The 16,466-nt window shown below is 43.8% G+C and overlaps 1 protein-coding gene and 1 long non-coding RNA gene across 2 annotated transcripts in view; both read left to right on the plus strand.

Annotated features, from left to right (window-relative positions):
- Positions 1 to 16,466, plus strand: part of LOC110490886 (phospholipid phosphatase-related protein type 5-like) — an 85,191-nt gene that overhangs the window by 59,674 nt on the left and 9,051 nt on the right. The window contains exon 4 of the mRNA XM_036945685.1: positions 4,515 to 4,691. Within this exon, the coding sequence (XP_036801580.1) occupies positions 4,515 to 4,691 (177 nt within the window). The remainder of the gene's footprint in view (positions 1 to 4,514; positions 4,692 to 16,466) is intronic.
- On the plus strand, positions 11,395 to 15,999 carry LOC118938954. Its single transcript, XR_005036346.1, has 3 exons — positions 11,395 to 11,784; positions 12,110 to 12,567; positions 14,870 to 15,999. It is a non-coding gene; the product is annotated as an uncharacterized LOC118938954 (long non-coding RNA).

Consider the following 16,466-nt stretch of genomic DNA (forward strand, 5'->3'; position numbering starts at 1 on the left):
GTGGGAAGACCACACAACAGATCTGTAGCCTAATAAACTACGTGCGAGTCCCGAGTCGTAGTGGGAGGACCACACAACAGATCTGTAGCCTAATAAACTACATGCTTTCCTGAGTCGTAGTGGGAAGACCACACAACAGATCTGTAGCCTAATAAACGACATGCTTTCCTGAGTCGTAGTGGGAGGACCACACAACAGATCTGTAGCCTAATAAACTACATGCTTTCCTGAGTCGTAGTGGGAAGACCACACAACAGATCTGTAGCCTAATAAACTACATGCGAGTCCCGAGTCGTAGTGGGAAGACCACACAACAGATCTGTAGCCTAATAAACTACATGCTTTCCTGAGTCGTAGTGGGAAGACCACACAACAGATCTGTAGCCTAATAAACTACATGCTTTCCTGAGTCGTAGTGGGAAGACCACACAACAGATCTGTAGCCTAATAAACTACATGCTATTGCTTCCATATGATGTTCCTTTTCACAGGACGTTGATGACACATGAATTGGGGAGAACGGGCTTGTGGTACCGACTGTAGTCGGATCAGTGGACTGGGATCAAATACTTTTAAAACAAATGATTTCTCTGTGTTTTGATGCCGTTCCAGTGCTGTGAGCCGTTTTCCCCTCAGCAGCCTCCACTGTGTTAATTATATCAATATTTGTGCATCAAAAGGCATTTTCACCGCCAATTTCTCGCATAATTAATTTTACAGTCGCTAACGGATCCCACCATGTCAAACGAACAAATTCTCTGTCAGCATTTATGAAATTGTAACCACATTTCATGTTTCCATCATCCCAGTTATTATTCTTTTATTTTCATTGCGTCAGACAATTCATCTTCATGAAAATGTTTGATGTAAATGTGGTTTGTGTCATATTTCATTTGCTTTAGCACACCTCGCCTTAATAATTATTCTCCTGTTTAACTGGGACGGCAGGGTAGGCTAGTGGTTAGAGCGTTGGATGAGTAACTGAAAGGTTGCAAGTTCAAACCCCTGAGCTGTTGTCCTGCCCCTGAACAGGCAGTTAACCCACTGGTCCTAGGCCGTCATTGAAAATAAGAATTTGTTCTTAACTGACTTGCCTAGTTAAATAAAGGTAAAAATAAAAACACTGCATTTTTAGCAGTTCTTACTTTCGCCACTGTTCAACCAATTTCTTTGGGTTTGTACTCCCAGAGTTGACGGTTTTATTTGCTGGGCAGTTAACTAGCAGTTGTCAGTTGTTAGCGACTAATGGATAGCAGTTTCTTACTGGCGATGAAAACGGATGATTGCCATAATTTTTTCCCCCGAGTCATTACTGAATTATTTAATGTAACAAATCAAACATTAAACCTTGTAAACAAGTCATGGCAATTCATGGTAACCTCGTAAATAATGTCATTTAGACCAGGTGTTTATTTGAAAAAGGTGTTTATTTCCTGAAATGTGTGCAGTTGCCCAGCTATTAAAAGGGACAGGCGGCTGTTTGACACAACGTTTAATTATTAAGTTTTATGGCAACAATGAAAAGGAAATTCTCCACTGACTCATAGCAGACTAAGCCTGGTACTTTACATAAAGAGGATTTCTGCTGATTCACCCTACTCACGCTAGAAAGCCTGCTAGTTAAATGATTTCAGGGTGAGAGGACAGTATTAATCACAGGGAAAATAATGTTAGCAGACTGATGCTGTCTGAAACCTTATTCACTATATAGTACACTTATTTTGACCAGGGCACTCTGGGTAATGCACTTCTGTTGACCAGGGCACTATGGGTAGTAAACTACTTTTGACCAGGGCACTATGGGTAGTAAACTACTTTGATCAGTGCATTATGGGTAGTAAACTACTTTTGACTAGGGCACTCTGGGTAATGCACTACTTTGACCAGGGCACGCTGAGTAATGCACTTATTTTGACCAGGGCACTCTGGGTAATGCACTACTTTGACCAGTGCATTATGGGTAGTAAACTACTTTTGACTAGAGCACTATGGGTAATGCACCACTTTGACCAGTGCATTATAGGTAGTAAACTACTTTTGACTAGAGCACTATGGGTAATGCACTACTTTGACCAGTGCATTATAGGTAGTAAACTACTTTTGACCAGGGCACTCTGGGTAATGCACTACTTTGACCAGTGCATTATAGGTAGTAAACTACTTTTGACTAGAGCACTATGGGTAATGCACTACTTTGACCAGTGCATTATGGGTAGTAAACTACTTTTGACTAGGGCACTCTGGGTAATGCACTACTTTGACCAGTGCATTATGGGTAGTAAACTACTTTTGACTAGAGCACTATGGGTAATGCACTACTTTGACCAGTGCATTATGGGTAGTAAACTACTTTTGACCAGGGCACTCTGGGTAATGCACTACTTTGACCAGTGCATTATGGGTAGTAAACTACTTTTGACCAGGGCACTCTGGGTAATGCACTACTTTGACCAGTGCATTATGGGTAGTAAACTACTTTTGACTAGAGCACTATGGGTAATGCACTACTTTGACCAGTGCATTATGGGTAGTAAACTACTTTTGACTAGAGCACTATGGGTAATGCACTACTTTGACCAGTGCATTATGGGTAGTAAACTACTTTTGACTAGGGCACTATGGGTAATGCACTACTTTGACCAGTGCATTATGGGTAGTAAACTACTTTTGACCAGGGCACTCTGGGTAATGCACTACTTTGACCAGTGCATTATGGGTAGTAAACTACTTTTGACCAGGGCACTCTGGGTAATGCACTACTTTGACCAGTGCATTATAGGTAGTAAACTACTTTTGACCAGGGCACTCTGCAGGAAATAAGGTGCATTTTGGACGCAGGCATGGTTAATATATTCAACATCACAACAGATCATGACAAACGTATTGATGATAAACATTTATGCCAGTAGCATACCACCCTGCACCCATACCACTGTTGGCTTGCTTCTGAAGCTAAGCAGGGTTGGTCCTGGTCAGTCCCTGGATGGGAGACCAGATGCTGCTGGAAGTGGTGTTGGAGGGCCAGTAGGAGGCACTCTTTCCCCTGGTCTAAAAAAATATCCCAGTGACACTGCCCTGTGTAGGGTGCTGTCTTTCGGATGGGATGTTAAACGGGTGTCCTGACTCTCTGCGGTCATTAAAGATCCCATGGCACTTATTGTAAGAGTAGGGGTGTTAACCCTGGTGTCCTGGCTAAATTCCCAATCTGCCCCTCAAACCATCACGGTCACCTAATAATCCCCCCTTTACAATTGGCTCATCTATTCCCCAGGTTGTTGCTACAAATGAAAATGTGTTCTCAGTCAACTTACCTGGTAAAATAACAAATAAATAAAAACATTGCGTGTTTACACACAATACATACTGTATATCCTACTGGTTTTATGTGTTTGATTCTTTCAAAAATTGGTTTGATTTGAAATGTAATATTCAACATTTGTTTTGAATGAATCACCCTCAAATCAAATCACCCTCAAATCACCCTCAAATCACCCTCAAATGAATCACCCTCAACTCAGTTCTCTGAAACAAAAATTAGACAGCGTGTCGTCATGTCATGATAACACAATCAGCTCATTAAAAACACTTTAATGAATCTTTCACTCGACCGTCTATTTAAAAAAAAAAAAACATGCTGCCCTTTCGTGATTATAAATACGGTACACAGCTTCGGAGGCCAAAATCCAAAACGGATTCAGAACAGTCTAGCTTGATGTCACTTCAGTTGTTGCTTGTCCCTTCTTGACATGCCAGTTCGTCAGTGGTGGAAAAAGTACTTCATTTTCATACTTGAGTAAAAGTAAAGATATATTAAAAGAAAATGATTCAAGTAAATGTGAAAGTCACCCAGTACAATACTACTTGAGTAAAAGTCTAAAAGTATTTGGTTTTTAAATATACTTAAGTATCAAAATATTAAATATTTTAAAATGTCTCATTTTAAGCAAACCAGACATAACACTGTTCTTGTTTTTTTAAATTATGGATAGCCAGGGCCACACTCCAACAGTCAGACATCATTTACAAACAAAGCATTTGTGTTTAGTGGGTCTGACAGATCAGAGGCAGTAGGGATGATCAGGGATGTTCTGTTGACAAGTGGGTGAATTATACACTTTTCCTGTCCTGCTAAGCATTCAAAATGTACTTTTGTACTTTTGGGTGTCAGGGAAAATGTAAGGAGTAAAAAGTACATCATTTTCTTTCGGACTGTAGTGAAGTAAAAATTGACCAAAATATAAATAGTAAAGTACAGATAACACAAATAACTACTTAAGTAGTATTTTAAAGTATTTTTACTGAAGTACTTTACACCCCTGCAGGTCGTTTGGGGGGGATACCCTGCCTATTACAGACCAAACCACTACTGGATGTTATTCACTATGATTTTAAAGGGAAAGCTGATCCCAGATCATCACTCATACACTGAGTCACTGTGTGAATATGAACCCTTGTTATAAAAGAGATCCACTGAGATGTGAGGAAATAACCGTATGTTCATTATTGTCTTCTAGAGTTACATCACATGTACAGTGGAAGTCAAAGGAACGCGGCTAGCCAAGCCTGTGCTGTCCCTGGGTCTGATGTATCTGGCTTTCCTCACGGGACTCAACAGAGTGGCTGAGTACCGGAACCACTGGTCTGACGTCATCGCTGGATTCATCATAGGAGTGGCCATCGCCACTTTCCTGGTAAGAACCTGTCCTGCAGCAGCATCACAATCCTCAGAGTGTACGGGTGGGCATATTTTGGACAGCCTCGTTCACCAACTCCTTGTGATTCTGACGCTGTCGTAATTTGGACACCGTACCACTTTTGTTGTAGAACCTGGATCGGCATCGCTATGGGTTGTGTTTTAAAATGGCAGCCTATTCCCTGGTGGTGGTCCATCAGGGGGGTCCCTCAAGACTTGGTCCTAGGGCCACTATTGTCTTGTATCTACATGCTGCCACTGGGAAACATAATGAGGAAACACGAACTGAGCTTTAACTTTAAATGCTATTGACACTCAGCTGTGCGTCATTCACAAACACTGACACTGACTGCACTCCCGGTCAGCTGCCTGCAGGACATCCTATGCAGTTTCCTGGAGTTAAACTGCAAAAGACACGGGTCGCACTGATTGGCAACAACAGCAGCAGTGACAGCCTTAATATTGATGGTGTCAAGGTCCTTCCCTTCCAGGCAGGTTCAGCAGCTACAGACTCAATTCTGATGGTGTCAAGGGGCGGCAGGGTAGCCTAGTGGTTAGAGCGTAGAGGCGGCAGGGTAGCCTAGTGGTTAGAGCGTAGAGGCGGCAGGGTAGCCTAGTGGTTAGAGCGTTGGACTAGTAACCGGAAGGTTGCAAGTCCCCTTCAGGGAGGTTCAGCAGCTACAGACTCAATACTGATGGTGTCAAGGTCCTTCCCTTCCAGGGAGGTTCAGCAGCTACAGACTCAATACTGATGGTGTCAAGGTCCTTCCCTTCCAGGGAGGTTCAGCAGCTACAGACTCAATACTGATGGTGTCAAGGTCTTCCCCTTCAGGGAGGTTCAGCAGCTACAGACTCAATACTGATGGTGTCAAGGTCCTTCCCTTCCAGGGAGGTTCAGCAGCTACAGACTCAATACTGATGGTGTCAAGGTCTTCCCCTTCAGGGAGGTTCAGCAGCTACAGACTCAATACTGATGGTGTCAAGGTCTTCCCCTTCAGGGAGGTTCAGCAGCTACAGACTCAATACTGATGGTGTCAAGGTCCTTCCCTTCCATGGAGGTTCAGCAGCTACAGACTCAATACTGATGGTGTCAAGGTCTTCCCCTTCAGGGAGGTTCAGTAGCTACAGACTCAATACTGATGGTGTCAAGGTCCTTCCCTTCCAGGGAGGTTCAGCAGCTAGAGACTCAATACTGATGGTGTCAAGGTCTTCCCCTTCAGGGAGGTTCAGCAGCTACAGACTCAATACTGATGGTGTCAAGGTCCTTCCCTTCCAGGGAGGTTCAGCAGCTACAGACTCAATACTGATGGTGTCAAGGTCCTTCCCTTCAGGGAGGTTCAGCAGCTACAGACTCAATACTGATGGTGTCAAGGTCCTTCCCTTCCAGGGAGGTTCAGCAGCTACAGACTCAATACTGATGGTGTCAAGGTCTTCCCCTTCAGGGAGGTTCAGCAGCTACAGACTCAATACTGATGGTGTCAAGGTCCTTCCCTTCCAGGGAGGTTCAGCAGCTACAGACTCAATACTGATGGTGTCAAGGTCTTCCCCTTCAGGGAGGTTCAGCAGCTACAGACTCAATACTGATGGTGTCAAGGTCTTCCCCTTCAGGGAGGTTCAGCAGCTACAGACTCAATACTGATGGTGTCAAGGTCTTCCCCTTCAGGGAGGTTCAGCAGCTACAGACTCAATACTGATGGTGTCAAGGTCTTCCCCTCCAGGTAGGTTCTCAACATGGGTAGGATATTTGACAGTCAACTCTCGTTTGAGGCCCACATCAAAAGTGTGATCAAGTTGTATTTGTCCATCTATGGAACATTGCCAGGTTACGACCTATGCTGTCACAGCCTGCAGCTGTGCGACTTTATACCATGCCGTCTGGACTATTGTAATGCCTTGTTAGTTGGGACAAGAAGGCTACAATATGTCCCGAACTGTGCTGCACTTGTCCTCAACTACACCTCCCCCTGTGAGCACATACCTCCAGTGCTGTTCAACCTCCATTGGCTCCCCATATGCTCACACATTGACTTTAAAATCCTGGTTCCCACCTATCAAGCTATCCACAACTCTGGACCTATCTGACCTCATCCTACCTACCAAGCTATCCACAACTCTGGACCCAAGTACCTGTCTGTCCTCATTCTACCTACCAAGCTATCCACAACTCTGGACCCAAGTACCTGTCTGACATCATCCTACCTACCAAGCTATCCACAACTCTGGACCCAAGTACCTGTCTGACATCATCCTACCCTCCTGCCCCACACAGCCTTCACTCCTCCAGGTCCATCTCCCTTCATCAGCTCCACAGCAGACCACCCATATTGTAGCTTTAGGCACACCATTGTCGTATAAAGGGGAAACTTCTACTGTCACTTAACATCGTAACTCTTCATCCTAGTGCTCCTGTCCCACTCTGGAGGTGACTGGGCCAGGGGTGTGGTTCTGGCTTTGTAGTCCAATGGATGTTCATGAGGCTGGATGGTCCCAGATGTCTGAACCAGCCATCGACCTGTCCACATCTGTACTGTACACAGAACGGGATAAACCAAATGTTGATGCAGCCACCCCATTCCCCCTCAGTTGAACTCTATAAGATCCAAGATCCTCTGTCTTTCTCGCCTCTGTCTCTCTCTATTCTCTTTCTCTCTCTCTCTCTCTCTGTCTCTCTCCTCACACACTCTATTCTCTCTCTCTCTCTATCTCTCTCTCTCTCTCTCTCTCTCTCTCTCTCTCTCTCTCTATCCCCTCTCTCTCTGTCTCTCTCTCTATCCTGTCTCTCTCTCTCTCCTCTGTCACTCGCTCCTCTTTTCTGTCTCTCCCTTCTCTTCTCTCTCTCTCCTCTTCTTTCTTTCTCTCTCCTCTTTTCTCTCTTCTCTCTTTCTCTTTTCTCTCTCCTCTTCTCTCTCTAGCACATGGAAGCTGAGATGAATAGGGTAGTGGGCTGGGCTAGGCTAGGAGAGTAGGATGTTCACTCTAAAGAGACACAGCACCATTAAAGCTGAACCCACCAAACTGTTGAGTGCTATTAGTGGTTACTGCTCACTGCTGAAATGAACCACCTTTCAAAGAGGATTCTAATGGATTCTAACTTTGTGCGAGCTAAAAACATGGCCGGTGGCACTTTAAATCGGATGACAAGATTATAGTAATAACTGGAACATGATGGGCCTCCTATTGGAGAACCCTGATATAGAGCGTCATTGACGCCTCTCGGTATTGCATTGAAGTGAAAGAAGTTTAGATCGATTAAACTCTGGTCGATTAATGTGCCATGATGCTACTACGAACCCGTTCGTTCCAAGGTTGGAGCTCAAGCATGTGATTGAGCATCAGATGTTACTTTAACAAGTTGTCTGTGATTCACGTTGATTGATGAATTGATTGATGATTTGATTGATGAATTGATTGATGATTTGATTGATGATTTGATTGATGATTTGATTGATGATTTGATTGATTAATTGATTGATGATTTGATTGATGATTTGATTGATTAATTGATTGATGATTTGATTGATGATTTGATTGATGATTTGATTGATTAATTGATTGATGATTTGATTGATGATTTGATTGATGAATTGATTGATGATTTGATTGATGAATTGATTGATGATTTGATTAATGATTTGATTGATGAATTGATTGATGAATTGATTGATGAATTGATTGATGAATTGATTGATTAATTGATTGATGAATTGATTGATGAATTGATTGATTAATTGATTGATGAATTGATTGATGAATTGATTGATGATTTGATTGATGATTTGATTGATGATTTGATTGATGAATTGATTGATGATTTGATTGATGATTTGATTGATGAATTGATTGATGAATTGATTGATGAATTGATTGATTAATTGATTGATGAATTGATTGATGAATTGATTGATGAATTGATTGATTAATTGATTGATGAATTGATTGATGAATTGATTGATGATTTGATTGATGATTTGATTGATGATTTGATTGATGAATTGATTGATGAATTGATTGATGATTTGATTGATGAATTGATTGATGATTTGATTGATGATTTGAAGGACTATAGTACTTTCTATGTCTGATGCCAGAGAATCTAGGGCAGGCAAGCTTATACACTGAGTGTACAAAACATTAGGAACACCTTCCTAATATTGAGTTGCACGCCCTTTTATCCTCAGAACAGACTCAATTCATCAGGGCATGGACTCTACAAGGTGTCAGAACAGCCTCAATTCATCAGGGCATGGGGACTCTACAAGGTGTCAGAACAGCCTCAATTCATCAGGGCATGGACTCTACAAGGTGTCAGAACAGCCTCAATTCATCAGGGCATGGACTCTACAAGGTGTCAGAACAGCCTCAAGTCATCAGGGCATGGACTCTACAAGGTGTCAGAACAGCCTCAAGTCATCAGGGCATGGACTCTACAAGGTGTCAGAACAGACTCAATTCATCAGGGCATGGACTCTACAAGGTGTCAGAACAGCCTCAATTCATCAGGGCATGGACTCTACAAGGTGTCAGAACAGACTCAATTCATCAGGGCATGGACTCTACAAGGTGTCAGAACAGACTCAATTCATCAGGGCATGGACTCTACAAGGTGTCAGAACAGCCTCAATTCATCAGGGCATGGACTCTACAAGGTGTCAGAACAGACTCAATTCATCAGGGCATGGACTCTACAAGGTGTCAGAACAGCCTCAATTCATCAGGGCATGGGACTCTGCAAGGTGTCGAAAGCATTATACAGGGATGCTTTCCAATGTTGACTCCAATGCTTCCCACAGTGTCAGGTTGGGAAACTGTTGAGTATTAAAAGAAAACAGCAGCGCTGCAGTTCTTGACACACTCAAACCGGTGCGCCGGGCACCTAGTACCAGACCCCATTCAAAGGCACTTTGAATGTGGTGTCTTTCCCATTCACCCTCTGTCTGAATGGCACACATACACAATCCATGTCTCAATTGTCTCAAGGCTTAAAAATCCTTCTTTAACCTGTCTCCTCCCTTTCATCATCGATTTAACACGTGACATCACTAAGCGATCATAACATTCACCTGGTCAGTCTGTCATGGAAAGAGCAGGTGTCCTTATAATGCTTTGTACACTCAGTGTATAAGGTTAGGTTATACACAGTTCGGTTAAATAAGGTTTTACTTAAGCCCTGTTTCCATTTGGCACTTAGAAGTCAACTCAGGTTGGGCTGTCCTTGGTGGGCTAGCTCAAATAGAACTTCCACTGCCTCCAGAAATGTGAAATGATGTTATGTTTCTGAGGTAGCCATTATGTGACTGCAGCTGGCTTCACTAATGTTGCTAAAAGATGTTGAAGAATGTACCCTCACCATGCTGTAACTAACGTTACCCCATACTCCTGCCAGTACCAGCCAAATTTAGAGCCATGTATTTAGCTTGCTGACTTTAGTTAATAACTAGCTAAATGGTTTGCATTGTCACTAGCATAACAGGCTAGCTAACTAGATTCCCACTTTACTTTCCATGGCGTTGGCTATTAGCTAGCTAGCTAACCAAGCAAAGCAGACGACGGGTTTGATATGACGTAGCTAGCTAGCTTATTTCAACTCTGATTTGCTATTTTAACATCAGGATCTAGCTATGGTGGGCATTTGTGTCATATCTGACTACTGCAGTAGTGCTTGGCAATGTTGTAGCTAACAACAACAAGCCCAGGTGAGCTAGCTAAATGATGTGTCAGCATTCAGCAGTAATCAGCTTGGTGGTTGCATAGTAACGGTGTCACAAGCCCGAATTCTAATTGAGCTGACACCAGTTGTGAAACTGGTCTGCGCTGGTACGGGTTTCCCTCGACCCAGATTGAATTTGAGAATTCCATCGTAGTCTGCTCGAATTTGGCCGTAATTTTAAGTGTCAGTGGAAATGTGGATTTAGTGTCTGGAAGTAAGTCACCTAATTAGAGTCTTCCTTAAGCACATGTGTCTAAACAAGAAGGTCAAGAGGAACCACTGCACTACACCACTATGACATCACAGTGTCAAATGTCTACTGTCCTCCACTACACCATTATGACATCACTGTGTCACAGTCTACCGTCCTCCACTACACCATTATGACATCACTGTGTCACAGTCTACCGTCCTCCACTACATCATTATGACATCACTGTGTCACAGTCTACCGTCCTCCACTACACCACTATGACATCACTGTGTCACAGTCTACCGTCCTCCACTACACCATTATGACATCACTGTGTCACAGTCTACCGTCCTCCACTACACCATTATGACATCACTGTGTCACAGTTTACCGTCCTCGACTACACCACAATGACATCACTGTGTCACAGTCTACCGTCCTCCACTACACCACTATGACATCACTGTGTCACAGTCTACCGTCCTCCACTACTCCATTATGACCTCACTGTGTCACAGTCTACCGTCCTCCACTACACCACTATGACATCACTGTGTCACAGTCTACCGTCCTCCACTACACCACTATGACATCACTGTGTCACAGTCTACCGTCCTCCACTACTCCATTATGACATCACTGTGTCACAGTCTACCGTCCTCCACTACCCCATTATGACATCACTGTGTCACAGTCTACCGTCCTCCACTACACCATTATGACATCACTGTGTCACAGCCTACGGTCCTCTATGTTGCAATAACTAAGTAACATACAATACTGTAACAGCCCTAGCTTTTTGGGAGTGCTGGACCGTGGTTATCCGTCTTGCCCTGTAGCCCGGGGTTCCAAGGTAATGTACGTGTGTGCTTTTTCTATAAAAGTTAATCAAATAGAGCAACAGCAATGAGAAAACAATCTGTGGTTGTATTTGATTAACATTTATTGAAAAAGTATCGATTTCAGCAAACAAAAAAGGCACTACAGAGAACAAACATAGGTACAACGTGGGCGTTTCATAATTTACATTTTCTGAAGAATTGACCTTTGGGCAAATCGATGTAGTCATGGCTAGACAGTCATGGCTAGACTCCACAAATCCTGTTCTGGGTTCAACGTCGTTGGTGAAATTCATCATACATTTCCTACACCTTGGAGTGAAGTTTAGCCCTATAATCCTCCACGGACATGGTAAAGTTACATTTGTACCTGTTGTAGCTAGCTAGCAAATTTTTTGACATTTTGATATCTGTTTAGTTAATGAAAGAGAGAGAGAGATTAGTGAATACAGGAAACCGTGTGTGTGAGACATTGTAAACTAGCCTACATTTAAAAAAAAAAACTTGCGCCCAACAATATGGATGTAAAGTCTTTCTTGAATCATCAGTGATCCTTATATTTTTGTGTATTTTTGACAATACAATACATTTTGCCTATCCATACTCCCCCTCAATACTCATTCTAATGTTACAACTCTTATCTACCCTTTTCAATTCTTGATTCTCTTTTCTTCCAGGAATCTTCTATCTTGGATGGAAGGAAGGAGAAACTACAAAGGGCAGAAGTTATCCAGCCTGCTGAATAAGAAATGGAAAAATACCTGTTTTTACCTCTCTCTCTCTCTCTCTCTCTCTCTCTCTCTCTCTCGCTCTCTCGCTCTCTCGCTCTCTCGCTCTCTCTCTCTCTCTCTCTCCCTCTCTCTCTCTCTCTCGCGCTCTCTCGCTCTCTCGCTCTCTCTCTCTCTCTCTCGCTCTCTCGCTCTCCTCTGACTGCCAGATTGATGGGTGGCAACATACTGTAGTTAATGTACTTGCTGGGCTAAGTCTAACTTAGTGAAGACCTTAGGTAATGGTTAATCATGATATGTCTCTGTCTTTACAGTTCCTTACACATGTCAATGACCTGATGCATGGCCTCTACATCAGTGCTTGGCCACACACTCAGTTACCAGTGACCTATTCTGCCACATCCCAGGTGAAGGAGACAGTAGACCCACCCCTCTTTAAATCCATAGTCATTGACAAATGTTGCATTTTATTCTGTTTGATACTGATCTTTAATAGGAGCTAGGTTGGTAAGAGCTAGGTTGGTAAGAGCTAGGTTGGTAGGAGCTAGGTTTGTAAGAGCTAGGTTTGTAAGAGCTAGGTTGGTAAGAGCTAGGTTGGTAAGAGCTAGGTTGGTAAGAGCTAGGTTGATAAGAGCTAGGTTGGTAAGAGATAGGTTGGTAAGAGATAGGTTGGTAAGAGATAGGTTGATAAGAGATAGGTTGGTAAGAGCTAGGTTGGTAGGAGCTAGGTTCGTAAGAGCTAGGTTTGTAAGAGCTAGGTTGGTAAGAGCTAGGTTGATAAGAGCTAGGTTGATAAGAGCTAGGTTGGTAAGAGATAGGTTGGTAAGAGATAGGTTGGTAGGAGCTAGGTTGGTCAGTGCTAGGTTTGTAAGAGATAGTTTGGTAAGAGCTAGGTTGGTATGAGCTAGGTTGGTAAGAGCTAGGTTGGTAAGAGCTAGGTTGGTAGGAGCTAGGTTTGTAAGAGCTAGGTTTGTAAGAGCTAGGTTGGTAAGAGCTAGGTTGATAAGAGCTAGGTTGATAAGAGCTAGGTTGGTAAAATATAGGTTGGTAACAGCTAAGTTTGTAAGAGATAGTTTGGTAAGAGCTAGGTTGGTAAGAGCTAGGTTGCTAAGAGCTAGGTTGCTAAGAGCTAGGATTGTAAGAGATAGTTTGGTAAGAGCTAGGTTGGTAGGAGCTAGGTTGGTCAGTGCTAGGTGTGTACTAGCTATGCTGATGATCATGGCACGTTTTTTCTCTGCATCAGGTCTCACTGAGACTGGATTCCCCAGGAGACATGCTATTCAGCTGCCCATGACTGCCTTATCTTAAACGCCTGCTATCTAGAACCTAAAAGCGTTTATCGGCTGTACCCATAGGATAACCATTTGAATTTTTTGTTTGTTTTTCATGTAGAACCCTTTCCACAGAGGGATCTACACTGAGTATACCAAATATTAACACAATCCCAATATTGAGTTGCACCCCCTTTTTGCCCTGTGAATAGCCTGAATTTGTCGGGGCATGGTTCCTACAAGCTATCGAAAGAGTTCTACAGGGATGCTGGCCCATGTTGACCCCAATGCGTCCCACAGTTTTGCCAAGTTGCCTGGATGTCCTTTGGGTGGTGGACCATTCTTGATACACACAGGAAACTGTTGAGTGTGAAAAACTCAGCAGCGCTGCAGTTCTTGACACAAACCGGTGCGCCTGGCACCTACTACCATACCCCATTCAAAGGCACTTCAATCCTTTGTCCTGCCCATTCACCCTCTGAATGGCACATACACAATACATGTCTCAAGGCTTAAAAATCCTTCTTTAACCTGTCTCCTCCCTTTCATCTACACTGATTGAAGTGGATTTAACAAGTGACATCAATAAGAGATCATAGCTTTCACCTGGATTCACCTGGTCAGTCTATGTCATGGAAAGAGCAGGTGTTTAGTATACTCAGTGTATTTGGAACCTAAAAGTGTTCTCCCTGGAACCAAAAAGGGTTCTCCCTGGAACCAAAAAGGGTTCTCCCTGGAACCAAAAAGTGTTCTCCCTGGAACCAAAAAGTGTTCTACCTGGAACCAAAAAGGGTTCTCTCTGGAATCAAAAAGGGTTCTCCCTGGAACCAAAAAGTGTTCTACCTGGAACCAAAAAGGGTTCTACCTGGAACCAAAAAGTGTTCTCCCTGGAACCAAAAAGTGTTCTACCTGGAACCTAAAAGTGTTCTACCTGGAACCAAAAAGTGTTCTACCTGGAACCAAAAAGGGTTCTCTCTGGAACCAAAAAGGGTTCTCCCTGGAACCAAAAAGTGTTCTACCTGGAACCAAAAAGGGTTCTACCTGGAACCAAAAAGTGTTCTCCCTGGAACCAAAAAGTGTTCTACCTGGAACCTAAAAGTGTTCTACCTGGAACCAAAAAGGGTTCTCCTATGGGGACAGCCGAAGAAACCTTTTAGATTCTGACTGAAGATACTGTGTGTTACTGTTCAGTCGTGTCCTGCACGTCCACATTATGCCAATCATTCATTTATTTTCTTATCTTTTTATTCTTACAGTAAGTGTCATGAAAAGCCAGGAAACTCAGGAGATGGATGTGTTGCGGGCCCTCTGGAAAGTCCTAAAATATGCCCCTGACAACCACGGTGTCCACAAAGTTTCTTCAGGAATGTCCTGTACCAGTTATCTTTTAAAATCTCTAATTGATAAAGTTGTAATTTGCTGATTCTCTTCATTGCAGATCTGACCCCTCCCACTCTTCAAGATGGCCACTACGCTCCGGGATCGCCCCCTCTGTGTTCAGAGGTCCTTGATGAGGATCTGACCCCTCCCACTCTTCAAGATGGCCACTACGCTCCGGGATCGCCCCCTCTGTGTTCAGAGGTCCTTGATGAGGATCTGACCCCTCCCACTCTTCAAGATGGCCACTACGCTCCGGGATCGCCCCCTCTGTGTTCAGAGGTCCTTGATGAAGATCTGACCCCTCCCACTCTTCAAGATGGCCACTACGCTCCGGGATCGCCCCCTCTGTGTTCAGAGGTCCTTGATGAGGATCTGACCCCTCCCACTCTTCAAGATGGCCACTACGCTCCGGGATCGCCCCCTCTGTGTTCAGAGGTCCTTGATGAGGATCTGACCCCTCCCACTCTTCAAGATGGCCACTACGCTCCGGGATCGCCCCCTCTGTGTTCAGAGGTCCTTGATGAGGATCTGACCCCTCCCACTCTTCAAGATGGCCACTACGCTCCGGGATCGCCCCCTCTGTGTTCAGAGGTCCTTGATGAGGATCTGACCCCTCCCACTCTTCAAGATGGCCACTACGCTCCGGGATCGCCCCCTCTGTGTTCAGAGGTCCTTGATGAGGATCTGACCCCTCCCACTCTTCAAGATGGCCACTACGCTCCGGGATCGCCCCCTCTGTGTTCAGAGGTCCTTGATGAGGATCTGACCCCTCCCACTCTTCAAGATGGCCACTACGCTCCGGGATCGCCCCCTCTGTGTTCAGAGGTCCTTGATGAGGATCTGACCCCTCCCACTCTTCAAGATGGCCACTACGCTCCGGGATCGCCCCCTCTGTGTTCAGAGGTCCTTGATGAGGATCTGACCCCTCCCACTCTTCAAGATGGCCACTACGCTCCGGGATCGCCCCCTCTGTGTTCAGAGGTCCTTGATGAGGATCTGACCCCTCCCACGACTCTTTTTAATCATTAATCAAATAAAATAAATCTGCCTGTATTTGTTCTGTGTCCCAGTCTTTCTGTGTCTGTGGGTGAATTATGGTATAATTACTGTATAATCAGATATGCAAAAAAAGTGTGATGTAGATATGTTTGTGTCATTGCTTGATCTATTTTAAATGTAAGACGTATTTTGCAGATTTAAACTTTAAAAGTTGCTATGGAAACAGATAGAAATGCCACGAACAATGTTTTCTGTATCCAACTGCTATTGTCTGTAGGTAATACGCTGTATTCAGCTGGTCATTACCAGGTTAGGATGAGGTCTTAACTATGACCAGTAGGCTAAGTAATATAGGACATAATATAATTGTCACAATTATGACCAACTGGTCAGATAGAGGGCACAATTATGACCAACTGGTCAGATAGAGGTCACAATTATGACCAGCTGGTCAGATAGAGGGCACAATTATGACCAACTGGTCAGATAGAGGGCACAATTATGACCAACTGGTCAGATAGAGGGCACAATTATTACCAGCTGGTCAGATAGAGGGCACAATTATTACCAGTTGGTCAGATAGAGGGCACAATTATGACCAACTGGTCAGATAGAGGGTACAATTATTACCAACTGGTCAGATAGAGGGCACAATT

This window comes from Oncorhynchus mykiss, chromosome 15, assembly GCF_013265735.2.
Source record: "Oncorhynchus mykiss isolate Arlee chromosome 15, USDA_OmykA_1.1, whole genome shotgun sequence".
Classification (NCBI taxonomy): domain Eukaryota; kingdom Metazoa; phylum Chordata; class Actinopteri; order Salmoniformes; family Salmonidae; genus Oncorhynchus; species Oncorhynchus mykiss.